General features: G+C 41.1%; 1 protein-coding gene across 1 annotated transcript; it reads left to right on the top strand.

Moving 5' to 3' along the window:
- The first annotated feature begins 2956 nt into the window (after window positions 1-2956).
- fscn1a (fascin actin-bundling protein 1a) lies at window positions 2957-27560 on the top strand. The gene is made up of 5 exons (XM_073060675.1): window positions 2957-3944; window positions 22251-22407; window positions 24512-24633; window positions 24904-25071; window positions 25659-27560. Exons 1-5 carry the CDS (start codon window positions 3125-3127, stop codon window positions 25859-25861), a joined length of 1470 nt encoding a protein of 489 aa, XP_072916776.1. The 5' UTR covers window positions 2957-3124; the 3' UTR covers window positions 25862-27560.
- Window positions 27561-27822: the final 262 nt, after the last annotated feature.

Here is a 27822-nt window from a genome sequence, read left to right as displayed (position 1 = left end):
GCTCCACCTCATTTCCCCACATCCTGACAAACAATAAACAATTTGGTTGTCAATTAGATTTTATTGAGTTTATGGACAATAGACAATTAGACAATAGACAATTAGATTTTTAAGATGAATTATCCCAAAAAGAATAACAAGAGTAACCTCATGGAAAGATAAATAACATAAAGAGGCAAGAGTGAAAAATGAATACAATTCATTAATTGATTGAGTCTTCTCAAAAGCTGTCCAAAAAAATAGAATCCAGTACTAAGTAGCTTGATTGGATGTTATCAATAGAAAATCTGATGAGATTATTATCCAATCATTCTGTCTGCCCAACCCCATTTCAGGCTTGATACCAAATATAGTCATACAGAAACAGAGCTCGAATAAAGTTATATCCAGATCATCAACCCAAGTGTTGATTTATTAAGATTTCTCATACCTCTTTATGTTACTGTAAGGTTCAAAATGGATACTTATTGGCCTTTTGGCTTACTTGTTTTTAACTGTTGGTATGATTTGATCAAAGCATCAAGGCCGGAGGGGGGGGGGGTGAAGCAAAGGACAAACCGGTGTTCAGCTCACTATCCGGCAAGGTTTATTCACTTCAGTGCTGACAGGCTCTGCAAGTGTTGGCAGTCGCCTCCACAGCTGTGGCCTGCAGCCATCGGGGTCAGAGACGGGCTTCACTCGCCTCATCTCTGAACTGGCTCCCTGGCTGTGGACTCACTTTCAGGAACTCTGCAGTTCGTGTTCTGTGCGTTACTTGATTACTTCTTTATTGTTTGCACAATTTGTTCTTTTTTTTGCACATTGGGTGTTTGACACTCTTGGCTATGTGAATTTTCTTAACGGGTTCTATTGTGTTTCTTTGTTTTGTGGCTGCCTGCAAGAAGATGAATTTCAAGGTCTTATATAGTATACACAGTTCGATAATAAATCTTCTTTGAACTTTGAATTTGATACACCCTACAGCGACGTAGCACTCCCATCAGAGGATCCCTCGCTACCTCTAACTGCACAGCAAACTTCAGCCTTGATTTCCAGAGTTCTCATTCAGCAGGCGTTCTGTGTGCAGTTTATAACACAGGAAAGACTGCTAAAAAAGGAAACATCATGAAGATTCCAAGATCTGATTGTGCAAGGCAATCACAACAATGGTCAAACACTCATATTCATTGTGACTGGGATCCTACAGAAATCTTCAATTGACTGGTTTGAGACCTGATCATGTAAAGTAATGCTGTATTCTGAAAATGAAGTGAAATTTGAGGTTAGGAAACACGATTCAACGACAGCCTAGTGCTTCTGAAACATCATATGGTGCAATTTGCAATGGGCTTAGCTCGTACCAATGAACTTAACTCATACCAATATTTGGTGCATGTCACCAAAGATGAAGAAGTATTCTGTTTTTCATAAGTTCTTTTGAAAAAAAAAACATCTAAATGCAGGTATCTCATTTATATTATCAATTGGAGACACAAGAGACTGCGTGCAGAAGTTGCAATCTGGAGCAAAACATATCAAACTACTAAGGGAACTCAGTGGGTCAGTCAGCATCTGTGGAGACAAAGGAAGGGCCATTGCTTCAGATCCAGGTCCCACTGGAGAGGGAATGAACAGTATCAGCTGCTAACCTTGGGGGCCCTTCATAAGCAGGGGTCACTGGAATACGTAGTGGCATTGATAGTAACATTATTACTTAAGTTTATAGGTTTATAGTTTACAGACCTGGTGACTAAAGACACTTGCAAATTTCTACAGATGTGCTGCGAAGAGCATTCCAACTGCCACATCACCAGCTGGAATTGGGGGGGGGGGGGGGGATGCGGAAGAGGCTACTGCAGGATTGAAGTAAGCTGCAGAGAGCTGTAAACATCAACCTCTGTAGTATCCAACACATCTTCAAGGAGGGATGCCTCAAAAAGGTGGCATCCATCAATAAGGACCCCCCATCACGCAGACCATGCCTTGTTCTCAATGCTACCCTCAGGAAGGAAGTACAGAAGCCTGAAGGCACACACTCAACGATTCAAGAACAGTTTCGCCCCCTTTGCCATCTGATTTCTGAATGGAAAATAAACCCATGAACACTACCTCACCATGTTTTATTTCACTTTTTGCATGACTTATTTAACTATATATATAATTCAGTGGTTTTTTTTGTTATTATGTATTGCGTGGTACTGCTGCCACAAAGCCACCAAATTTCACTTTGCTGGCTACATTAAACCTGACTCTTATTCTGACATTTGCATTTATTGGATTCAGCATTGCACCCTAGAGTTGGGGCATCATGTTACAGCTGCACAAAATGCTGGCTAGGCCACACGTGTGCTGTTCTGGTCACCATATTACAGGAAAGATGTGAATAAGCTAAAGAGGGTGCAGTAAGGACTCAATGTTGTCTATATTGGGTTATAATGAGAGAAAGGATAGGCCGGATCTATTTTCCCAAGAACACAGGAGAGGTGACGTGATAGAAGTATATAAGATGATGACAGGCATATTTAGGGTAGATAGCCAGAGTCTGTTTCCCGTGGGTGGGGATGTCTAAAACCTGACAGCTTAGGTTCAAGATGAAGGGGATGAGGTTTAAAAGAAACCGGAGGTATAAATTTTTCACCGGTATCTGGGATGAGCTGCTAAAGGAGGAACAGAAACAATATTTAAAAGTTATTTTGATAGGTACTTGAATGAGGAAGGAATGGACTAATATGAAATGAATGCCGGCAAGTGGGATCAAGCATGATAGTTGGCGTAGACGCAGTGAGCCCAGGGGCCCGTACATCTCTTACCATACTAAATAACATGTAGAAGAGGTAATTATAAAAAATACCGCTGACTTTGTGAATCGTAGTTTTGTACAACAGGTAGAGACAGGAGCAACCCCATGCAGATGAATGAGTGAGTGAGGGAGCGCGCGCTGGAGGCGGGGCTGACGCCTGACGTCAGACGCCGTATAAATGCTACCGCGGCAGCCGGGGCTTTAGCTTTGCTGGAGGAGGTTGAGTTCTCGCGTGGTAGGGTCTGCGGGCAAACAAAGGGACTCGAGAAGCAAACTCTGCAACATTCGCCGCACAAACATCTCAAGGGGGGAAAGAAACGGTTCCTAAATAGCAAACGTGCAACCATGCCAGCCAATGATAACAGCAACCGCCTGCAGATCCAGTTTGGACTCATCAACTGCAGCAAGAAGTACCTGACGGCAGAAGCCTTTGGCTTCAAGATCAATGCATCGGCCACCACCATGAAGAAGAAGCAGATCTGGACTCTGGAGCAGAATGGCGAGGATTCCAGCGTGGTTTTCTTCAAGAGCCACCTAGGCAGGTACCTGGCTGCCGATAAGGACGGGAACGTGTCGTGTGATAGTGAGCAGCCATCTGCCGACTGCCGCTTTCTCATCGTCGCCCACGATGACGGCCGCTGGTCCCTGCAGTCCGAGCCGCACAAGCGGTATTTCGGCGGCACAGAGGACCGCATCATCTGTTTCGCGCAGACCATCTCAGTGGCGGAGAAATGGAGCGTCCACATTGCTATGCACCCTCAAGCCAACATTTTCAGCGTGACTAGGAAGAGGTACGCGCACCTCAGCGACAAGGACGAGATTGCCATTGACCGTGACTGCCCCTGGGGTCTGGACTCCCTCATCACCTTGGTCTTTCAGGACCAGAAGTACAGCGTGCAGACTAGCGACAATCGTCTGCTCCGCAACGATGGCCAGTTGGTGGAGGGGCCCGAGCCCGCCACCGGCTACACCCTGGAGTTCAGGTCAGGCAAGGTTGCCTTTCGGGACTGTGAGGGCAAGTACCTGGCGCCTTCGGGCCCTACAGGCACCATGAAGTCCAGTAAAAGCACCAAGGTGGGCAAGGACGAGCTCTTTGTCCTGGAGCAGAGCTACCCCCAGGTCGTCCTGAAGGCTGCCAACGGCAGAAATGTCTCCATTCGGCAAGGTAAGCGTTAATGCCAAAAAAACTCGTTTTTTTGGTATATTTCCGACAATCCTTTCTGTTCTATTGTGAAATAGTCAGTGAAATGTACTTCTTTCAAAGCGACGGTGCTCATTGATATGAAGCATTCTCGATAACTACCTTCCCAGAAATGTCTGTTACTGAATTGCTCACAAGGGAGAATTCCACCAATATGGCTTCTGTTTTTCATTCCTATGCAGATTTTTTTGAATGGATTGACCCCAGTTAAATACCTCGAATATCCTTCAGTCCTTCCCCCATCTCCCCTAGTAACTGCATCTAATTACTTTGGGCAGTAGTATAAGGCAATGGAGAGGTTAATTACCTCTACCAGACCTTATTCCGCAATCTTTGGTTTGCAAAAGCTTTCATGTAAAACAGGATCCCATTGTATGGAACGTGGGCTAAAACTTGTAGGAGTGCAGCAGACATGCACGCAACAGTTTTCCAGAATGATTTCTGTGCAAGGGCGGGATCAAACGAATGGTGTTCTGGCCATTTATTTGCGGTAACGGTCTCTTGCAGCTGTTCACAATTGGTTTGCTCCTTCATTACAGCAAAGGCATAATCGTCCCATTGTGCAGAGAACAATCCAACATTTCCTTACCATTCTCTACCAGCAAAGCCGACTGGTGCCCCAAACCCCCCTCCCCCAGTCGCAGGGTAGACGTGGAATAAAGAGCGTTTTCAAATGGAAACCATTCAGGCATATCGATGGTCGCAAGACTGCAGAATTATTTTATGAAAACATTCTCATTGTACGCAATGAGTTGGTGCTGAAGAGCAAACCGTTAACTGTGTTTTAACCTGTACAGAAAATGAGTTAAATCTCAATGAGTGCTGTCTTTATAAGCAGCTGCATACTGAAATCCTTCTCTGTAATCATCTTCATTTTAAAGAGGCGTTAAATAGCAAATCTGGCAACCCACGCAACAAAGGAAGTGTGGTTGAATCCAGCGAGACCGTTGAGAAACTCGACAAAATGTGTTTCACGCTGGATGCGGATCGTTGCAGTTTTCGCGTCTGAGATGCAGCTGACCACTCCCACCTTGTCTGCCCTTTTAACGAAATCGGTTGCGTTATAATATGAAATGTGCATTTACAAATTCCTTTCAACCGTAAAAAAAATAGACGCGATCTCACTCGTCGATAGCGAACAAAACCAGATGTGTTACTTGAACTCTTAAAGTAAGGAATTTTGCTGCCAGTTTTAGGTCTGCCGACAGAAATTAACACCTCTTAAAGAAAGACCGGTGAGCAACATTTCATTGCTGCGCCCAGGTTGCTTTTTTGCAAAAAACTATCCTTATTGCATATTTCATCACAATTTAATTATTGTTCACTGGCAGACTGCCTTTCGTTTCTCTTTATGGACCTGTAATCTGATTTTTCGCCTCATTTTTAATATAGATTTTCTTTTATTTAACTTAATTTTTGTAACATCAAATTCAGTTTTCAGAAAGTAAATTTGTTCAGGAGAGAATAATAGCATGGAAATAAATTTTTAAAAGGCAGACGTTGGAACTATGGCGTTAAAAACAATGTTGAAGCAAAAGGCATTGCTGGAGTCACACAGTATCAGTTTGGTTTTCTTTCCAAATGCAACCTGAATTGCTACCTGCCCCAGCCTTGTTTTTACTTCGGATTGCCAACATCTGCAGTTTTTCCCCAGTTTGCAGTGATTTCATGAAGTAGACAGTAATGAATGAAAACCTAAAATCAGATTCCAAATGGTTGCAAACTTACTGATTTATTTTCAAGAAAAAATTACTTGGGCATCTTGAGATTTAATGAAGTCCCATTCTTTGATTTTTAGCTGAGTGCATCTTTACCAAACTATTAAGATAATAGACTTAAGCTAAATTGGATGTCCAGCAACAGGAAACCAAATGATTGGTAAAGGTACATTTTGATTGAAGACAACAGATGTTTTGAATGAATTCTAGAGCTTGGGTCCAATGTAACTGAAGTTGCAAGTTGTGGATTTGAAGGCTGCAAGAGGTTGTGTTAGAAGAAGAATTTTCAGAATGCAAGCAGGACTGGACTCATTGTGGTCACTTTATTAGGTATACCTTGTTAATGGAACTATCTAATCAGTCAATCATATGGCAGCAGCTCAGTCCATAAAAGCATGCAGACATGGTCAACGTTCATTTGTTAGCATCAAATATGAATGGGGAAGGTGATGGCAAAGAAAGAAGTTCTGCTGAAGAGTCTCCACCTGAAACGTTGACTGTACTCTTTTCTATAGATGCTGTCTGGCCTTCTGAGTTCCTCCAGCATTTTGTGTTGCTTGGATTTCCAGCATCTGTGGATATTCTCTTGTTTGAGAATGAGGAAGAAATGTGATCTAAATGACTTTGGTTGATGATTATTGGGGTGGTTTGAGGATCTCAGAAACTGCTGATCTCCTGGTATTTTTATGCACAACAGTCTCTAGAGTTTAGGGAATGGTGCAAAAAACCCCCCAAATCATCCAGTGAGCAGTAGTTCTGTGGGTGAAAATGCCTGGTTAATGAGAGGGGTCAAAGAAAAATGACCAGACTAGGTCAACCTGATTGGAAGGCAACAGAAACTGAAGTAACTGTTACATCAGTGGTGTGCAGAAGAGCTTCTGAATGCACAGCACATCAAATTTGAAGTGGATGGATTGCAGCGGCAGAAGACAAACCTATTTTATTCTGTCTTAACAATGCAACTCGAGATCCCTGCAGCATAGAAGGTTTCAAATAATTGTGAACCAATGAACCAGCAGATGAAGAAAACATTCCTGTCCTGGGTCAGGCAACATAGGACGTACAAGTACTTAAGTGAGATCTCAACATCTAAACTTGAAAAATGCTGTTTCTGCTCAGTTAGCTTAAGCATGGAAAATTACTATCTCAGGAATCAATTTGGTAAATATTTGTTTGTACTCTCTAAGTATATTCTTAGATACAGAGACCAGACTTGTACTAAGATGCAGTCCCATTAGGTACTAAATAATTGAAGCTTGTTGTCCCTGTTGTATTGGGATCTTTGAAATAAAGGTAGTGTTTTTACAAAAAGGCCATTCCAGTACCATTCTGACATGTTGGTCCATGGCAGCCTCCACATGAGGGTAGCCTCCAAACTGATGGTATGAATGTTGATTTCTCTAACTTGGTGATTTCTACTCCTCCTTACTCCATTTTTCATTCCCTATTCTTGTTCCCCTCTTCATCTTTCTCCAGACCAGCTCATCACCTCCTTCTGACACCTTTCCTCCTTGTCCTCTGTCCTCTCCGATCAGGTTCCTTCTCCAGATCTTCACCGCTTCTCCACCATCAACTCTGAGCTTCTGACTTCACCCCCCCCCCACTCCATCCATTTATGTGCGCCCCTACCTAGTTTCACCTATCACCTCCGATTCTTGTACTCCTTCCCCTCCCCCATGCCTTATTCTGGTTGCTTTCCCTTTCCATTTCTGATAAAGCATCTCAGCTTGAAATGTCAATTGTTTATTTGCCTCCATAGATGCTCCCCGACTTGCTGAGTTCCTCCAGCATTTTCATGTGTGTGCAAAACTTCCAACATCTGCAGAATCTTGTGCTTTTAAAAATAAAGGATGGTGTTTCATATCTTCAATTTATCTTTCAGGAGCTTGAGCCTTCTAACACTATTCTCAATCTCCCACTATTAAAAAAAAACTTCCTTCCAAATTAGTGTTCTGACATTTTTCACATTCTTGTTTTCCATTCCTTTACTATATATCCCCTAAAGTCTCTCTGTATCTTCATTAGAGCCCACACTGCCACCTAGCTTTGTGTCATTAGAAAACTTGGATATATTACTCTGGATCTCAAAGACTGATGTTAGTAGCATCCTACTTGCTACTTCTAACCAGAGGGTGACCCACCTGTTTTGTGTCCATTAACTAATCTTCAACCATATATTAGCCCATAATGATGAGCTCCATTTAGTTTGATCTCATTTGTGGTATCTTTTATTGAGGTCATGTTTTCTTGTATTGCTTCTGTAATTTACAATTTTCTGGACTTTTTCCCCACTATTGATGTTGGACCAATTGATCTGTTGCTGCTTCAAGTTTTTAAACTATCTACCTTCCAATTTCTGAGAACCAGTCAGAATCTATAATGTTCTGGAAAATGGCAGTGAGTGCATCTATTTAATCTCCCTAGCCAAACCATTCAGAACTATAGCATACAGGTTATCAGATCCTAACAAATTATAATCTTTCAGTCTATTTAATTTCTCTAATTTTTAGGCTAATTTATCAAAGCTTATTTACTGTGCACCTGTAGTTCTCCATAATCAGCAGATTTTCTGTCTCCTCTGATAGAGATGCTCAGATTTTAAAATTTCTCCGCCATTTCCTTTTTCTCTGGGCTGATAAGATTTTTCACGTGTGCACTACAGAAGTCTATGGTTTGTTTTCATTCCCCACTATCTACATTTGAATGCCTTTTCCCTCTGAGGTCTGAAATTTCCCTAAAGCTAGAGCTCACTTATTTGGCAACATGGTGCCTTTTCCTGTTCATTTTATACTGACACAGTGGTGTCAAGAAAACAACCTCTCCCTCAACGTCGCAAAAACAAAGGAGCTGGTTGTGGACTACAGGAGGAATGGAGACAGGCTAGCCCCTAGGATCGAGAGGGTGAACAGCTTTAAGTTCCTTGGCATAAACGTCATCAAGGATCTCACGTGGTCTGTATGTACCAGCTGTGTGGTGAAAAAGGCACAGCTGTGCCTCTTTCACCTCAGATGGTTGAAGAAATTTGGTATGGGCCTCCAAATCCTAAGAACTTTTTATAGGGGCACAGTTGAGAGCATCTTGACTGGCTGCATCACTGCCTGGTATGGGAACTGTACTTCCCTCAATGCAGAGAGTGGTGCAGACAGCCCAGCACATCTGTAGATGTGAACTATTCAGGACATTTATAAAGACAGGTGTGTAAAAAGTGCCTGAAGGATCATTGGGGACCTGAGTCACCCCAAACACAAACTGTTCCAGCTGCTGCTATTTGGGAAATGGTACCGCAGCACAAAGCCAGGATCAACAGGCTCCGTCCGGGACAGCTTCTTCCACCAGGTCATCAGTCTGATTAATTTACTCTAATACAATTGTTATATTGACTGTCCTGTTCTACATCTATTTATTATACTTTACTATAATTGTACATTGCACATTTAGATGGAGATGTTAACATAATGATTTTTACACGTGCATACAAAGGATGTAAGTAATAAAGTCAATTCAATTTTAAAGTTCTTTATAGTCACAGTGGGTGACTTTTTAATTATCAAGTCATTTTCTTATTTTAATTAAGTTTTTCATTTCATCTTAGACAATTTATTGCTTGTGCCTTTATTCTGATCTTAAGATACTATTTTCTGACTGAACTAATGCATCATAAAGCCATTGCTACCAGTCAGCTGCTTAACTGCCAGATTATTCACTTGCCCTTTCTCATTGCACACTAGATGTATCTGATTCTCTTGTTAATACTTCAGTGTGCTGATCTAGAAAATGGATTTGTATCCGCTCCATGAATTCCTGATATGTTTATGTAGACTAAACACTTCATTGATTATTGTTACTTTATAAAATGCACCTCTAATTTCCTGATGACACCTAATTACCAAACTGTTGTGGGGAATTGCGTGCAGCAAAGTTTCTGTTTCGTAGCCCTAGGCAGAATTATTCTATTTGACTTTGGGCTGTAATTTTTCCCACCTATTACCTTTATCTCATTATTATTGGATTCATCAGCTACATGGAGAGGACATGCTTGCTCTTCATATCGTACTGCCCTAGCTTGCATATCAACTCTGAGGCATACAACTAAGATGCAATATCCATGGTCAACCCTGGCCTATATATTGGGGCCATTGGCTTCCTTTTCTCAATTGCCTTTCTCTTTGTGTTAACTATTCTGGAGTATTGAATTGGTCAGTTTGATAATGTATCTCTAATGGCTGTTTAGATTGCACCTTTTATTCTTTGCGCCATAAATTTACTACTATTTGCTACATTAAAGTTTAGAAAAGTGAAGTGATTTAATTGTGTATGATTCGAATGTGTCTTAACTGTGTGGATGTGGAGCAAATGTTTTCTTGTGGGGGACTTTGCAATTAGGGGTTGCCTTTACAAGGCAACAATCAACTTGTGGTTCTTGGAACTCTTCCTCCAGGAGTGGTGGAAGCAATGTCATTTAAGGTCTTAACTTCTGCTTGTGTAGCTGGATTACAAGCTTTGGAGACATACTTGCTGTTCAACAAAATTCATCCTACTTAAGAACCCTTACTCCTACTATGCCCAAGAATGAATTTAATCCTATAAAACACCTTCCACTTTTGGAGATACTCAGAAAGTTTCATTGTACAACATGAAGCCAAATATTTTGTCTATTTGTTCGGTTTCCATTTTGTACTTGAGCAGTTTTGTCTTAAAGCAAGATGAAATTGGAGTAGCAAGTATCATTCCAAAGTCTGTAACCCAAGAACATGAGCAAAATGGGACTTTGGCATTGTTTGAATTGTTCAGACTATTTTTGGGTATACACCTGGGCAATTCTAGATGCAGTCCAACAGGTGCTGGCTATTTCTCAATGTAATATCTGCTAATGGTTTTTTCTGTGTAGATGTTTTTGGAATTTATGAAGTGTTGTGTGTTCCAACCTGTTGTGTCAATCACATTTGCATGTGAAAGAAGATAACACGAGTTACTCAAAAATTTCCATTATGTAGTGATGAAAATTGATAACCACACATAGCTCCTATGTGATCCACCTAAAATAAAATAATCCAAGTAACAAGTGGGAATAGATGGCTATTTGTCACACTGGGGAAGTTGGTGCCTGTCCTGATTGTCTGCAATTGCCATAAATAAGTGTGGAGTTGTCTCTTCCTTTGGAACAGACTGGTTTGTAAGTGCTGTATTACATAGCAGAACCCGTGCAGGCCTAAGTTTGTCAACGTTTCTACTCTTGAACCTGCTAGCTTATCTTTCAGCATCTGAATCTACACTATCTTTACCTTTGCTTCAGAGATCAGCTCTCTACTGTGATAACTGATTCTTCCAATCTCCTAACCTAGTTTTGTAAAACTTGTAATTTTTGTGGTTCCTCTGGTCCTACTGGTCCATTGAAGTCTTCACAAAAAAAAAACTGCTTTTCTCTGAAATGTGTACTTGGAGATTACTTGAAGTGTATAATATGTGAAAATGTTTAAAAAAAAAAAAAAAAAAAAATTTAACTGTACAGTAACTTCTGGGCCACAAAGTGTGAATGCTGGATCTTTGTGTGGTCATATGAAGTGTGCAAATTCAGGAGTGATGTGATAGGTACTTATCTATGCAGCCCCCTGACATGAGAGCCTGCACTGAATGTCGATTGTAATGTGGTGGGTAGCCCACCAAAGCAGTGTAGTAGGGGCTCCCAAAAAAGGAAATGCTCTTGAGGAGGGGGAGGGGTGAAACACTTTGGGTACTTAAGGAAAAAGTGTAGTTCCTAAAAGCAGTTTTGAATAAGCACCATCTTGCATTTATTACAGGAGAAGCCCTCGGGTTGTATTTGATTACAAAAACCTGCCTTGCACAAAATCTGCATGTTTAAAAGCATCTTTCAAGCTAGTAATAAGTAAAGTTTCATTAATGATAGAATATGCACTGTAACCAATCAGTTTATCTAAAGGTGGTATTAGGATGATAAAAGAATTGTAATAAGTACGCAGTATGGGTATCTATAGAAAATGGGCATTTCTCCCTTGTACAGAAATTTGGCTGTAGTCAGGAGTGGAACCTTTATGTAACTGGGGGCTGCCAGTATGCAGCTGAGTCTGGATTGGATTCTGTTAGTAGTTGAGTGCAGCTCTACACTTCTATTCCAGCGTTAGAGCTATGATTTTACATCTTGCACTTGTAAATTTATTTCTTGTTACATGCTGTGTATGACTCAAGAAAGTGGGTATCATACGGTATTTTGTAATTTAATTTTTTCCCTTCAGTCTCTGTACATAAAACAATAAGTGGCTCTTAATTGTATATTCTGTTCTTGGAATCTTACCAGGATATTCTCATGGCACTTGGCATATTTTGGAAGATTTGGTGATGTGGAATAAACATGATCTCAGAAGTATGTTCTGTTTTCATAGAATCAACATCAAAGTGAGATTATTCATCTTTAAACCTTTTGTTCTTTAATCAGAATTTAAAGTTTTAAATTGCTATTTTCTGATTTAGTTTCCTGGATGTTCTGGTTCTAATTTCTAGACTTTGATTCCATTCTCAAAAGCAGTAACAGCTTCTGTCAGTCCTTCAGGTTTCCCAACCAAATCAGAAATTTCTGGATACTGTCAAACTTCAAGAACTGTAGCCTTTCTTTGCCTCCAGATTTTGTAGATTCCAGAATTTGTAGCTCCATCTCACCAGATGGAAGTAGAAAACTGCCGGATCAAACTGAAGGAAAATCTAATTAAATTCCAGTTATTAAAAATGTGAGTGAAAGATGAATCTGTGAGGTTCATTCTCAGCTTAATGCTGAATCTTTGGTTCTTCTGGTTCACTGCAAGTCCTTGGCCTTTTAATCTGTGTGACTGCCACCCCTTACTTGCCATCTGTCACTCTGAATTTTTGGTTCTAACTTTACACCATTTCCAAAGTACCTTTTACTTGGGTAACCCTTCACATTGTCGCAGAAATCCATTTGTTACAGTCTTGCCCATTCACTTAGAAACATAGAAAATGGGTGCAGAAGTAGGCCATTCAGCCCCTCGAGCCTGCACTGCCATTCAGTATGATCATGGCTGATCATCCAACTCAGAACCCTGTACCTGCTTTCTCTCAATACCCCCAATCCCTTTAGCCACAAGGGCCATATCTAACTTCCTTTTAAATATAGCCAATGAACCGGCCTCAACTGTGTCCTGTGGCAGAGAATTCCACAGATTCACCACTCTCTGTGTGAAGAAGTTTTTCCTCATCTCGGTCCTAAAAGGCTTCCCCTTTATCCTTAAACTGTGACCCCTCATTCTGGACTTCCCCAACATCGGAAACAATCTTCCTGCATCTAGCCTGTCCAATCCCTTTAGAATTTTATACATTTCAATAAGATCCCCCCTCAATCTTCTAAATTCCAGTGAGTATAAGCCCAGTCGATCCATTCTTTCTTCATACGAAAGTCCTGCCATCCCAGGAATCAATCTGGTGAACATTCTTTGTATTCCCTCAATGGCAAGAATGTCTTTCCTCAGATTAGGGGACCAAAACTGCACACAATACTCTAGATGCAGTCTCACCAAGGCCTTGTACAACTGCAGTAGAACCTCCCTGCTCCTGTACTCGAATCCTTTTGCTATGAATGCCAACATACCATTTGCCTTTTTCACCGCCTGCTGTACCTGCATGCCCACCTTCAATGACTGGTGTACAATGACACGCAGGTTTCGTTGCATCTCCCCTTTTCCTAATCGGCCACTGTTCAGATAATAATCTGTTTTCCTGTTCTTGCAACCAAAGTGGATAACCTCACATTTATCCACATTAAATTGCATCTGCCATGAATTTGCCCACTCACCTAACCTATCCAAGTCACCCTGCATCCTCTTAGCATCATCCTCATAGCTAACACCGCCGCCCAGCTTCGTGTCATCCACAGACTTGGAGATGCTGCATTTAATTCCCTCATCTAAATTATTAATATATATATTGTAAACAACTGGGGTCCCAGCACTGAGCCTTGCGGTACCCCACTAGTCACTGCCTGCCATTCTGAAAAGGTCCCGTTTACTCCCACTCTTTGCTTCCTGTCTGCCAACCAATTCTCTATCCACATCAATACCATACCCCAATACTTAATCCATTAATATCTGGTGGCTCCGTATTTCCAGTAATAATTTCTACCCTGCTATCTTAGTGCTTTTTGGTGGTCTTGGATACATTCATCATCTACGGAGTTAATAAGCAATGACACTGTGACACCAACATGACACAGCTTCTGTAAGTCTAAATAATGGCCGTGGTCAATGAATAAGATAATGGAGGAACATAGTGGATCAAGCAGTATCTGTGGAGGGAAATGGACAGTCAGCGTTACAGTTTAAAACCCTGCATATTCTGTCTGACCTACAGAGTTCCAACCTGTTTTTTTTTCCTCCCAAGTTCTAGCACCTGCAGTGTTGTTTCCATGGGCAATAGCTCTCCAACTACCACTTTAGTCTTTTCAAATGCTTGTGCTCAGGCACTGTCTAACACCACAAATCCATGCAGGCTCAACTGAGCTGGAAGTGTCCAAAGTCATTCAAGCCAAAGTGGTCTACAGGCCTCTTCCCTCTTCAATAGCCAAGTAACTAGTATAATTTTCCATTCCAATGAAATTGATTCCAAGTTGAGGGACATTGCCAATATCTTTATTGTTTAAATGTTCTTGCTTTTTATTAAGCTTAGGGGGGAAATAATTTTGTTCTTTGCAGATACTTTGGAAATTTGAATTTCTAGCACATTGTACATACAGTGGGATGTTTCAGATGCTGCCACGTGCCCAGAAACAAAGAAAAGTAATTACTAAGTTTGTCTGCCATGCCTCATGATCATTAATTAGCACCTCTTGGGACCCAAATTTGTTACCCCTTTGATGTACCAAATCCCACTGTACTGTCTCAAGAGCTGTAGAGCAGCGTCTGGTTTAAGGACCTGGAGAGATGAAATACCCTCCCTTGTAAAGAGCCTGCTGTGTTTTTCAGTAAGATCATGGCTGCTCTTCCAAGGATAACAATATTTGTTATCCGCACTTGGTGTTGTTCGTCCAAATGGTCAGCCTTGACTTGTCATAGCTTAACCAAATTCTCTTTTTTTGAATGAATGGTGTGTGGGGGGGGTGGTATTTGGCTCTGCTTTAAACTCTGTGGTCTAGTCATTGAATGCTGTAAGCAATTATCATTATCTCTTGTTTTATTACAGTTTGTTTCTGACATCAATAAACTAAATGCATGTTATGACGTACAAACCTCTCTTTATGAAGGCTTTTGGCCCGAAACATTGACTGTACTTTGCTATAAATGTGGCCTGGCCTACTAAGTTCCTCCAGCATTTTCTGTGTTGCTTGGATTTCTGCATCTGCAGATTTTTGTTTGTGATTGAATCTCTTTTTGCTTGATTTTTGCATTTGTCACTTTATCGACTAGCCACTTAAGGCCCTTTCCACGTGGGTGTAATCATGGTTTTGTTAAGTATTTTGTTTATGAAAGCCGCCTTGTCTATCTACGGAAAACACCTCCAAAGAGGGGAGGAACATAGCTTTGCTGCAGTAGCATGCAGTGCTGCATTTGCACCTCTTGAATGTTTCCTTGTCTAATCCATCCATATTGAAAATGGTGCTTTTATTGATCTGTGGTTGTGTTAGCCGTGATGCTCTTAAATGGCATTTGGAAAGTAACGCTGCTCATGATCTATTTTAAGCCAGTTATCCTGATGGTCATTGTTCTGGCCTGAGGTGCATTAACAAGCAGTAACAGGGTGAAATGCAACTGGAGTTGCACTTCAGTAGCAGCCCATCAAAAAATACAATGGACTTGGGAAAGGAGAGGGATAGAAACAAATCTCTTTTTGGAGTAGATAGGTGTCAGGGAATTCATAGTGTTAGGCCTGCTTCAGGCAGCTAATCTTGCAGCTAAGGCAATTGCATCAAAAAATGCTCATCAAAACTTAGTTCTAACTTTTTTCTTTTTTAGAGGTGGATGGGGGCATAATCAAGGTCTTGAGTTTAGTGTTATCCTAGTCGAGTGAAAAAATCATTTCACAAGATCACAAGACAGAGGAGCAGAAGCAGGCAATTTGGCCCATCGAGTCTGCTCAGCCACTCCACCATAAGCTAAACTTTTCTCCCATCTAGTTCCAATTTCTGGCTTTTTCCCCATATCCCTTGATACCCTGACTAATTAGATATTATCAATCTCCTCCTTGAACACCCTCAATGATCGGGCCTCCACAGCTGTATGTGGCAAATAATTCCATAAATCCACAACCCTCTGGCTAAAAAAAAATTCTCATCTGTTTTAAATGGGTACCCTCTGATTCTAAGACTGTGGTCCCTTGTCCTGAACTCTCCCTCCAAGGGAAACAGCCTTTCCACATCTACTCTGTCCAACCTTTTCAATATTCAAAATGTTTCTGAGATCCCCTCTCATTCTTCTATACTCTAATGAATACAGTCCAAGAGCCAACAAACACTCCTCATGTTAGCCCCTACATTCCAGGAATCAGCTTTGTAAATCTTCTCTGAACTCTCTCCAATATCAGTACATCCCTTCTAAGATAGGGGACCCAAAACTTGGTGTCTGAATTCTATAATTTGGAGAAATATATTCATTAGTTTAAAAATTTGGGTCCAGGAAATCTCTTCTCCCACCCCAACCCTTGGCTAATTGTATTAGCAAGTGTATAATTGTGTAGCAAGCAGTGGTGCCTGTGAAGCATAGTGCAAATCAGGGTTAACAGCTTCCTGTGGGCTTTTTCACTTAGTGCGGTTCCTGTTAGCAGTTTAGTTTTGAACATAGCAATATGGCGCGCTAAGTATGCCTGACTTTATTTTCTTAGTGGACTAGGAAACAGTGAGATTAGCACAGTAGCTACTTTGAGGTTATTGGTCAGAGAAGATGATTTGCACCAGATGTAACAAGACATCCTGCATTTAATTTTTCTACCTGATTTTGCCAAAGTGAAGTTTTTAATTCTGGGTCACAATACCTTTGATCATACTTCAAATAAATTATATGCTATCTCTGTGGCTGTCTTCCATTTTTATAAGCACTTAGTGAACCTCAAATATTTCATTTATAATTGCTTGGAAATTAATTTGAACTGTTGAGCTTGAAATGTTAGTCTGTGTTGTGTGCAGTTACCTGGAGGATAGTTAATTGAACAATCAAAATTGGTCTAGGCACTTCTGTTTGCCCGTTTGCTCTCTAATGAGGTCACAGTCACCAACTAGTTACTTCCCTGCTAGTAGATCATACCAAATAGCCACATCTCTACCAAGACTTGCAAAGAACTGCTCACAATTGCATAAGCGAAGTCTTACAGACCCTTGAGGAAAGGTGACTGCCTATTTAATTTCAGTGAAGTGGTCGTATCTCTGGCATTGAGACTGGTTGGATTCTCACAAGTGCACTTTGTACATAAAATATCACACTAAATGCCTGACCTTTAAAAGAAAAGGGTTCCTCCTGCTCAGTACATAGATTGTGGATGGAACATTAAAAGTATTTTCGCACGGACAGTGGATTGTGTCCTGGTAGCATCCACCCTTGAGTTGTAAACCCCAAATCGGGTGAAACAACAGCCATCTTTGGGGGCTTTCAATGCTCAGAGTACTGGAGTGAGGACTACATAGTCCTTGTCTCCTTTCCCTTCTGCATTGCCTCACTACTGTAGAAACTTCCAACAATGAAGGTACACAAGCATCATAATGAAAAATGCCATGGGCATCCATCAGTAACAGTAAGTAAACCACTCTATGACATGCACAAATAAATAACTGTTGTTCTTCCAAAATAAAGCATCAGGTGGCCAGCCGTTGCAATACTAAAAAGCTGGCCTGCATAGATTTAGACAACATTGGCCAAAGCAGTGAGGACATGATGCAAAAACTGTCCCCATGTAATTTGGTATTTCTTCAAGAGTATTTGCTTTGGTTGTGAGTATTAATCCTCTGTTCATGGATAAAGGTACACAAGTTCTGACACAAACTTTAACTTTTGATAATGTTTAGTGAAAAAAGAAACTTAAAGTGTTAATACAAGTTAATGATTTCTATTTTCATTTTGAGTCAACTTTGGTAGTTACAATGAGAAATAAACTTGAAAATGAAACATGACTTGCCCTTTCTGGGTCGCTTAGATTGAAACACAGGTGTGAGTTGTACTTGTGTATGTGTGATTTGTGGCATTGGTGTTGCTGGAGAAATCGGTCCATTTTGCCTTGGGATCAACCACTGTCAGTCGCTCTTAGAACAGTTGGTAGCAAAGTACCAGGCAGGGGCTCCAACAAAGGAAGTCCTATAGTTTCCACCATTTTCATGAAAATCCTGGACACCGTCTTTGCTCCTAAGGTAGGCTGTTGTAGACCCATGAATGAAACATCCAGACAGGTGCCCTATAATTTCTATGCCTGTAGTTTCCCCCAACTCCAACAGTTTTAATTTCCTCACATCTTATCTGGGAGAGTGTTGCGGAAGGAAATACTTTAAAGCTAATATCAGAATGTTTGACTTCCTATTATTGAAAGTGGGTTTTCTCTTTGGAACTAAAATTAGTTTTAAAATACAAGATTCAGGATGTAAAAAGGTTCAATTCTTCTTGATTTGTATTAAGGCATGATTATATTATTACTTGTAATTTCTTGCATTACTCAAACAATACAGCCCAGTGGATTGGATTCCGGCTCTGACCTGGCCAACTATCTTTTTGGATAGAAGTAATGTTGACTGGGAAATACTATATTTGAATACTTCATCACAAGTAGTAATTGGGCCCCTTGACTCATATTGAACTGATAGTTTTGAGTTGAACAATTTGTAATTGCATCCCAGGTGTAGAGTATTAAATAAAAGGATAATATAACAATTAACATACTGCTTTTACAGCCCAAGGCGCCAGAGTTCGGAGTTCAATTTCGAAGTTTGTATATCCTTCCCATGACTGCATGGGTTTTCTCCAGGTACTCTGGTTTCCTCCCACAGTCCAAAGACCTACTGGTTAGTAGGTTAATTGGTCATTTTAAATTGTCCAGTGATTAGTCAAGGGTTAAATTGGGTTTGCTAGGTGGCATTCTATCTCAATAAGCAAACAAATAGACTAAACTCTTTTCAAACTTGGTTTCTAAAGCTTAAAGTAAAATTCCCTTTTAAGTTGGGGCTTTATTAACTTGAGTAATCTTCCATTTTCCTGTTCATAGGGCCAAATTAAAAGTGTGCAGCTGATCACATTGTATTTAAGTCCTTAGGAAATTAGTTAAAATTAATTGAATCTGTTATCAATGGGGATGGGAGAGGTTCTGGAGGATTGGAGGGTAGTGACTGTTCCTTTATCCAAGAAAGGGAGTAGAGATGTCCCAGAAATTATGGACCAGTGAGTCTTAGCTCAATGGTTGGTAAGTTGATGGAGAAGATCCTGAGGAGTGGGATTTATGAATATTTGGAGAGGCATAATATGATTAGGAATATTCAGCATGGCTTTGTCAAGGGCAGGTCATGCCTTATGAGCCTGATTGAATTTTTTGAGGATGTGACTAAACACATTGATGAAGGAAGAGCAGTAGATGTAGTGTATATGGATTTCAGCAAGGCATTTGATAAGGTACCTCATGCAAGGCTTATTGAGAAAGTAAGGAGGCATGGGATCCAAGGGGACATTGCTTTGTGGATCCAGAACTGGCTTGCCCACAGAAGGCAAAGAGTGGTTGTAGATGGGTTATTTTCTGCATGGAGGTTGGTCACCAGTGGTGTGCCTCAGGAATCTGTTCTGGGACCCCTGCTCTTCGTGATTTTTATAAATGATCTGGATGAGGAATTGGAGGGATGGGTTAGTAAGATGACACAGAGGTTAGGGGTGTTGTGGATAGTGTGGAGGGCTGTCAGAAGTTACAGCAGGACATTGATAGGATGCAAAACTGGGCTGAGAAGTGGCAGATGGAGTTTAACCCAGATAAGTGTGAAGTGGTTTATTTTGGTAGGTCAAATATGATGGCAGAATATAGTATTAATGTTAAATCTCTTGGCAGTCTGGAGGATCAGAGGGATCCTGGGGTCTGAGTCCATAGGACACTTAAAGCTGCTACGTAGGTTGACTCTGTGGTAAAGAGTAGTTGACTCTATGGTGTATTGGCCTTCATCAATCGTGTAATTGAATTTAGGAGCTGAAAGGTAATGTTGCAGCTATATAGGACCCTGGTCAGACCCCACTTGCAGTACTGTGCTCAGTTCTGGTCACCTCACTACAGGAATGATGTGGAAGCCATAGAAAGTGTGCAGAGGAGATTTACAAGGATGTTTCCTGGATTGGGGGGCATGCCTCATGAGAATAGGTTGAGTGAACTCAGCCTTTTCTCCTTGGAGTGATGGAGGATGAGAGGTGACCTGATAGAGGTGTATAAGATTGAGAGGTATTGATTGTGTGAATAGTCAGAGGCTTTTTCCCAGGGCTGAAATGGTTACCACAAGAGGACACAGGTTTAAGGTGCTGGGGTGTAGGTACAGAGGAGGTAGAACATAACATAGAACAGTACAGGCCCTTCGGCCCACAATGTTGTGCCGTCCCTTAAACCCTGCCTCCCATATAACACCCCCACCTTAAATTCCCCAGTATACCTGTCTAGTAGTCTCTTAAATTTCACTAGTGTATCTGCCTCCACCACAGACTCAGGCAGTGCATTCCATGCACCAACCACTCTCTGAGTGGAAAAACCTTCCTCTAATATCCCCCTTGAACTTCCCATCCCCTTACCTTAAAGCCATGAACTCTTGTACTGAGCAGTGGTGCCCTGGGGAAGAGGTGCTGGCTGTCCACTCTATCAATTCCTCTTAATATCTTGTACACCTCTATCATGTCTCCCCTCATCCTCCTTCTCTCCAAAGAGTAAAGTCCTAGCTCTCTTAAACTCTGATCATAATGCATACTCACTAAATCAGGCAGCATCCTGGTAAATCTTTCCAATGCTTCCACATCCTTCCTATAGTGAGGTGACCAGAACTGGACACAGTACTCCCAAGTGTGGCCTAACCAGAGTTTTATAGAGCTGCATCATTACCTTGCGACTCTTAAATTCTATCTCTTGACTTGTGAAAGCTAACACACCATAAGCTTTCTTAACTACCCTATCTACCTATGAGGCAACTTTCAGGGATCTGTGGATATGTACCCCCAGATCCCTCTGCTTCTCCCCACTACCAAGTATCCTACCATTTACTTTGTACTCTGCTTTGGAGTTTGTTCTTCCAAAGTGTACCACCTCACACTTCTCCAGGTTGAACTCCATCTGCCACTTCTCAGCCCAATTCTGCATCCTATCAATGTCTCTCTGCAATCTTTGACAATCCTCTACACTATCCACACCACCACCAACCTTTGTTTTGTCAAGAGTAAGTTTTTTTAAACTTGAATGTTGAGAGCATGGAATGGGCTGCTGGCAACAGTGGTGGAGGCGGATAAGATGGGGTCTTTTAAGAGACTTTTGGATAGGTACATAGAGCTTGGGGAAAAATAGAGGGCTATAGGTGAGTCGAGTAGTTTCTAAGGTAGGGACATGTTTGGCACAAGTTTGTGGGCCGAAGGGCCTGTATTGTGCTGTAGGTTTTCTGTTGCTATGTTAAATTGATACTTATGTATTCAAAAAAAGTGTTTGATATTCTTATATTATTAAGCTCTTTAATAATTTTGTATGTTTTAAGATATTGCATCTCATTCTTGTAAACTCAGAATGGGTCTGACCTTTGATCTCTCCTTGATGGACCATTCCGTTTCTGTTCTCTGCATCCCAGGAGTCACTGATAAACTGTTTCTCATTGTTTTTTGAGTAGGGACCCCACTTTGTAGCAATACTCCAGGTACAGCCTCATCCACAAAAACTTCCCTCTTTGCAATTCACCGACTAAAACTGGATTACTATTCTGGGACAGAAATGGTCAAGATAGGTGGAAGTGTTTGAAACATCCAAATGAAATCATGGTTGAGTGTTGGATGGGTGCTGCATGGGAAGTTTTACCCCTGTTCATCTTGACTTGTGCATTTTACCCTCAGTTTTGCTTTCCTCATTGATTGAATTGACCTATTTCTTGCATCCTGCACATACATGAGGAAAAATCTTTTAAGTGATGTCTCTGTCTGAATGTGCATTGTGCAATTTATAGTAATTTGTAAAATGGTATGTACAGTAAGATCTACAACTGAACAGTCAATATAGCTTAGAAATGCAATCGTCAGCATGTATTAATCTGTCTGATGGCCTGTTGGAAGAAGCAGTTCCGGAGCCTGTTGGTCCTGGCTTTTATGCTGCGGTACGGTTTCCCAGGTTGTAGCAGCTGGAACAGTTTGTGGTTCGGGTGACTCGGGTCCCCAATGATCCTTTTTATGCACCTGTCTCTGTAAATGTCCTGAATAGTGGGAAGTTCACTCAAAAGACTCGAGGGCTGGTGGTGCGTATGGGTTCCACTTGCATGAAGCATATCAATGTAAATTGGTCTGATTGATCTTTAAGCTTGGGTCTGTTCCGTTTCTGCCCTGGTTTATGTGCTGACTGTATGGATTGCTCCTAAAAGGTATGGACCTGTCCGCTAATCAGGATGAAGAAAGTGACCAAGAAACCTTTCAGCTAGAAATCAACAAAGAAACTAAGAAATGTGCTTTCCGGACCTGTACTGGAAAATATTGGACACTGACTTCGAATGGAGGGGTACAGTCTACTGCCTCTACAAAGTAAGTGTACAGATTAGTGTAATATTTGATGATTTCAGGATGGACCTTAGAATATTTATGAATTTTTAATTTACATTTTGAAACTATGTATTATTTGGAAACATTCAGCACTTAATTAGAGCTGCTAAACAAGCTAGTCATTACAGCATGAGAATGCTGCTTCATTCAAGTTGTAAGCTTCCTGCACAATCACAGCTTGAGATCTTAGGTTTTCAAGTTGGGTGGGTTAGTGCAAGTACAGCTTGCGAAAGTGGTGGTTTTCAGATTCGGGTTCATTTATCACAAGCACATTGGAACAAACAGTGAAAACTGCCATTTGTGTTATTAACCAAAACAATCAAAGGGTGTGCTGGGGGCAGCCTGCAAGTGTTGCCTCACACTGCAGTGCCATCGTAGCATGCTCACAATTTTCAGCAGAACAATGCAAGTCCCCTTTTCTCCTGCCTACCCAGACACTCGCACAGATAGGCCTCAACCTCAAGACAGACAGCCTCCAGGCCTCAACTCCCAGTTCCTGTCCTGGATTCAGACTCGGACATCAGGCCTCCCAACTTCCAGACCCCCACAGCCCAATCGACTTCCAACTCTCTGACTTCAGCCTTCGGTATCAGCCTCAGGAATTTAAACTCCAGGCCTTGGGCTTCCAGTCTTGGAATTCCCTCTCCTGGAAAGGTCATATTTGACCAGGCTGGTAGATATCAGGATTCAAATTGAGGTTCACCTACTTCAGGCTTTGACAACATGGACCTCTGATCCCTGGACTTGCAAGCCTGGGGGCACGGGGGGGTGGGGGGGGTGGTTTCCTGTCCTGGGGATGTCAAATCAGCCCTGTTCCCTGAGGCTCACCCATCTGACATCTGTCCACAGGGATCGCTGGCCTTCTACTGGTAAGTGCTTCAACCAGGAATCTGGCTCCTACCTCTATTTACTGCCCTTAACCTGACCCCCTCATTTGTCCCGAACTCCCCATGTTCCTAAAACCATCCCTAAGGACTGTTAAACACCTAGGTCTGAAGTACGACATGGGAGATGCTTTGACATGTTTTCAAAAGTTCAGAGTGGTGGGTTCCTTCTGTAACGAGCAACTTTGGCTTTCTAGAATTTCCCTACCCAAACCAAAACTGGAGGAATGTTCAATCTTCACCATCTGCCCCTAAATTCACAAACACTTGTGATCTTTAAATTTGAAACTGCTGCTTTGGTTTCCACTATTTGCAGATTTGGTTGATTTTTGTGATCCTTCCATAGCCACTTGGCCATCTTAGTGGGGCGTCTTAGTGCTTGTGCCATTAAGTACTCCATAATATTGAAATTGAGCTTTGAAGGGACAGTCTTCTGAATGGATAGTATACAGCCAAGTTAGTCTAATTAGGGGAAATGCTGTTAAGCATTTATTGACCACCTGTTTCTGAGTTTTGGTTTAAGTGTTCATCCTTGTGGTATAAAGTTTTATAATGTTTTGTATTGATGTTAATATGATGATCTATGTTAATGATTAACTATGTTAATATTTGCCAGTAACATCCCTCTAAATGAGCTTGCACTGGCTTGATCTCCCCCAGAAACAAAACCTGCAATGGATTGCGATTTCCCCCCCCCCCCCCCCCCCCCGCTCAGTTCTATAAATGGCTGCAATATGTTGAAGTAAATATCCCTTTATTGTGCTATTGCATTTGATTCAAAAACGACAAGCATTCTCAATTGGTTCCTGATAAATTCTTAAAAATTGAGAGATGTATTAAAATTGAATGCCTACTGAAAGAAAAGGTTGGGGTTGTTAGAGGCGAGCAGTAATGGTGCTGTGCTGCTGTGTTTAGATTCAGTGCTACTGTGTGTATGTGGGCTGTTCTACCCACTAATTCAATAGAAACAGCAACTTCTTACAAGGAAGAAATGACTGTTTACCTGCATTTTTAACCTATTGTAACCCTTTGGCCTTTGTATCTGTTTAAAGTTCTCTGCCCATTAATCAGTGTCGTCTCCCATCCAGTCTCAATATAACCCTACAATAGTTCAATTGCCAGAGTATACACTGTTGCTATGCAGTGACTTAAACTGCAGACATATTCCAAGAAGTCATGATTTGTTGATTTTTGTTTTCCAGAAGTGACAATTGTTACTTCCAAATAGAGTGGCACGAAAGGAGAATTGTTCTGAAGGCTGCCAATGGCAAATATGTGGCTGCAAAAAAGAATGGGCAGCTTTGTGCCAGCATAGAAACACCAAGTAAGTTCCTGTAAATGCACTCGTGCAAGTTGCTGTAACCCCACTTCTCCTTTCCAGGTAGGAGAGGTGGAAAATGAATTGTACTGCTCTTAAGTATTATTGCTTTGTGATCTAAGTTTGGTTTTTGAGCTATTTGGTCTGGAACATGACGTACCTGAGCCTGACTTGTATCCCTTGTGCTCTGAAGAGGTGCTGAAACCTCTGGAATTGGTGACAACCACCTATGAAATACTGAAGTATTCTTTTTCTTCCTTCTACCCTAATTTCAAGCGGAGACTGAAGAGTTTGTAATGAAACTCATCAACAGGCCTATAATAGTTCTTCGTGGAGAGCATGGCTTTATTGGCTGTCGGAAAGTGACTGGAACCCTAGACTCTAACAGATCTTCATATGATGTCTTCCATCTGGAGCTTAATGATGGAGCTTACAACCTTAAAGGTAAATACTAGCACTTGTTTATTCTTTGCTTTCTTCCCACAGGACGTTTTCAAAATACTTGTATCCCTTCCTGTGACCAAACAGTAACATGGATTATTTTAGCATGATAGCTGTTATAGTAGAAATACTTTCATTGTTTCAGTTATATTGCTAACATGAGTAGCCTTTCTACTTGTGTTACATCTTGTGTTGAGTGTTTTGCTCTGCTCAGCCTTCAGTGTGATTTTTGTTTCGAGCAGTGGGCAGCATCCGGAGGTGCGGCACACCTCGCTACTTTCCCTTTCAATGTTTGCTCTCCAGTTTCCAGAGTCACCTCTGAACATAACATGTTTAGTAGTACTCCCAGAGGTTTAATAACAAATTGCTTGCCTGTGCTTTGCTCTCCAGGCTTTCTTTCCATTTACTTACGGCTAGAAACCAAAGTTAACCCTTGTAGTAATAGTCTGGATCTGAAATTGTGACATTATATAAATAAAGTCTGTGCCAGAATTGAACTTGCAGCTGTAACATTTGATGTATGCATTAGAAAATCTTGAAGTACAAATTTTCTCTGTCTGGCTCTTAGACAATACTGTATTTCTTTGCAGATTCTACTGGAAAGTACTGGATGGTTGGAAGTGATTCCTCTGTTACCAGCAGCAGTGATAAACCTGTGGATTTCTTGTTTGAATTCTGTGATTACAACAAGGTTGCAATTAAAATAGATGGGAAGTATTTAAAGGGGGACCATGCAGGTGTGCTCAAGGCATCTGCTGATGCCATTGACTCCTCAACTCTGTGGGAGTATTAAATGCACTTTATGTGGCTTCCCAGCATCCATTTCTTGCCGTATCCTACCATGGGCTGCGATGCCTGCCCTTCTTTCACATCATATTGCAACCATTTTTTAAAGAGAAATTTTGTATATTCATCTTGGCTGTAGCTGCTATTAAAGATCTTTCCTAGATCTGTGCAGGGCATTTAAATTATACTCTGTGACAGTCCCTTTAGCATTCCTTTAGTGAGTTTTTTTCTGGACACTGTAACATTGGCAAAGTTACGGTTAAGACTTGATGTGCCTTTGCCACCTTACAGCTGCACTACTGCCAGATGCCCTGGTATTGCAAGCTACATTTGCCATTGTTTTGGTTATGCCAGGCTGGGGGCTTGAGACCACTTGCAGCCTCCCCTTGCAGAAGGAGGGGAGAGTTCAGCTCCCCGTGCTGACTATATACAAGATTTTGCTGGGCACGAAGCTGTGAAGGAATAGCTAAATTATCTCATCCTCTCTGCAGAAGGCAGTTTGATTCTCCAACTGTGCTCATTCTCAATTGCCTGAGCAATTTTGTTGCATGCAGTAGTTAAAAAGCTATCAGTTTATGCAGACCCAACAGTTGCTGTGGTAATTGAAAAATCTAGCCATAATTTATCCACAGAATCTAGAAATGCTCAAGAATCAGGCTCCTAAGAGAATGATGTAGGAAACAATACTTCCTAGTAGACAGACACCTGAAAATGTCAACCTCAAATTCATGACTATGGAATGACATAAGCTGGTCTTGTGTTGTACATTTCTATTGTTTTTCCATGCTGTAGATCAAAAAGTTACTTCCATGATGAATAATTGTAGTATGAGGAAGATGCCATAAGTTGGTAATTGTGACCATCTTAGTCATCTGGCCATCTCATTTTATTTCAACCTTGCATTTAAGCATCTGTGCCTCTTTACTGCCATCTTTAATACTTGTCAATCCCTTAGTATGGCTACTGGACTATTGTAGATGAGGGCTATTGCTAAAATTGGAATGATTAAAAAAAAAATAATTCTTGAACTGGAAAATTTAGCAGAGCTTCCTCTGATTCTACCTAATTTTCTATGGCTCAATAGTGAACTGGATAACCCAGAAGGTATGCTAACCATCTCAGTTGAGTCCCCACCCCACCTCCAAAAGTAAAGACCAAAGTCAGTGTCTCAAATTCTGGTTCTAGCTGAAAGATGGACAGGCATTTGGACCATAACCACTGCTTTATTGATCCACGGTAGGATCATCTTAATGCAATGTTGCCATGTACTTTATGGAGACTGCATGTGGTCTTGTAACTTGTTGTGGAGGGATATATTGCCAAACCCTGCTTCTCTGTAATGTGAAACCTTTGTATATTATTCTCAAAAGCAAATTCAACTGGAATAATGATAGCCAAGAATATTGCAAATGCTATAACCTTACAACTTGTGGTATCTTAAATTCACTTTTTTAAAAAAAGCGCTATTTGGTCCATTAGTCTTGTGTAAATTACAGTATACAATTGGGAATCACTGGTATCGATGTCAACATCAAATTTAAACTTGGCCACCAACAGATGTTAGGACATAAGATTTCACCTTTAATGTCAAGTTCCATATACATGTGTCTTGTAGAATTAACACCGTACTTTAAACTTTCCATTCAATCAATCATTTGTATAACTTGGAATGTCATGTCAAATAAAACAATGTTGCATATGCCAAAGTCTGTGTATGCAAATTTGTTGAAATTATAAGTACAACTGGGCCATTTGCACATGGGCCTTTGGCACAGGGGCACATCTTTGGGGTGGGTATACAGTAGTGCAGGAAAAAGTAACTCAGCCCAATAGGAAGAAGTTTTCCGTAACTATTCCACAAATAGTATTTGAATTGTTTTCCTTCACATCAAAAAAGTAGAGAAAATAACTGCCTCCTTGCTAAGAACTAAAGGCACTCATTGGCTTTTTAAACAATGCGTTAAAAAT

The sequence above is a fragment of the Hemitrygon akajei genome, chromosome 11 (assembly GCF_048418815.1).
Source record: "Hemitrygon akajei chromosome 11, sHemAka1.3, whole genome shotgun sequence".
NCBI lineage: Eukaryota > Metazoa > Chordata > Chondrichthyes > Myliobatiformes > Dasyatidae > Hemitrygon > Hemitrygon akajei.
Note: the sequence above shows the minus strand (reverse complement) of the source record. Positions and strands in the feature narration are given on the sequence as shown.

Excerpts from the sequence above, each read along its gene's own strand:
- fscn1a (XM_073060675.1), top strand. The coding sequence starts at position 3,125 with ATGCCAGCCAATGATAACAGCAACCGCCTGCAGATCCAGTTTGGACTC. Across the intron at positions 22,408-24,511 it reads CAGTCTACTGCCTCTACAAA|AAGTGACAATTGTTACTTCC; the intron begins GTAAGTGTACAG and ends TTTGTTTTCCAG. Across the intron at positions 24,634-24,903 it reads TGCCAGCATAGAAACACCAA|CGGAGACTGAAGAGTTTGTA; the intron begins GTAAGTTCCTGT and ends CCTAATTTCAAG.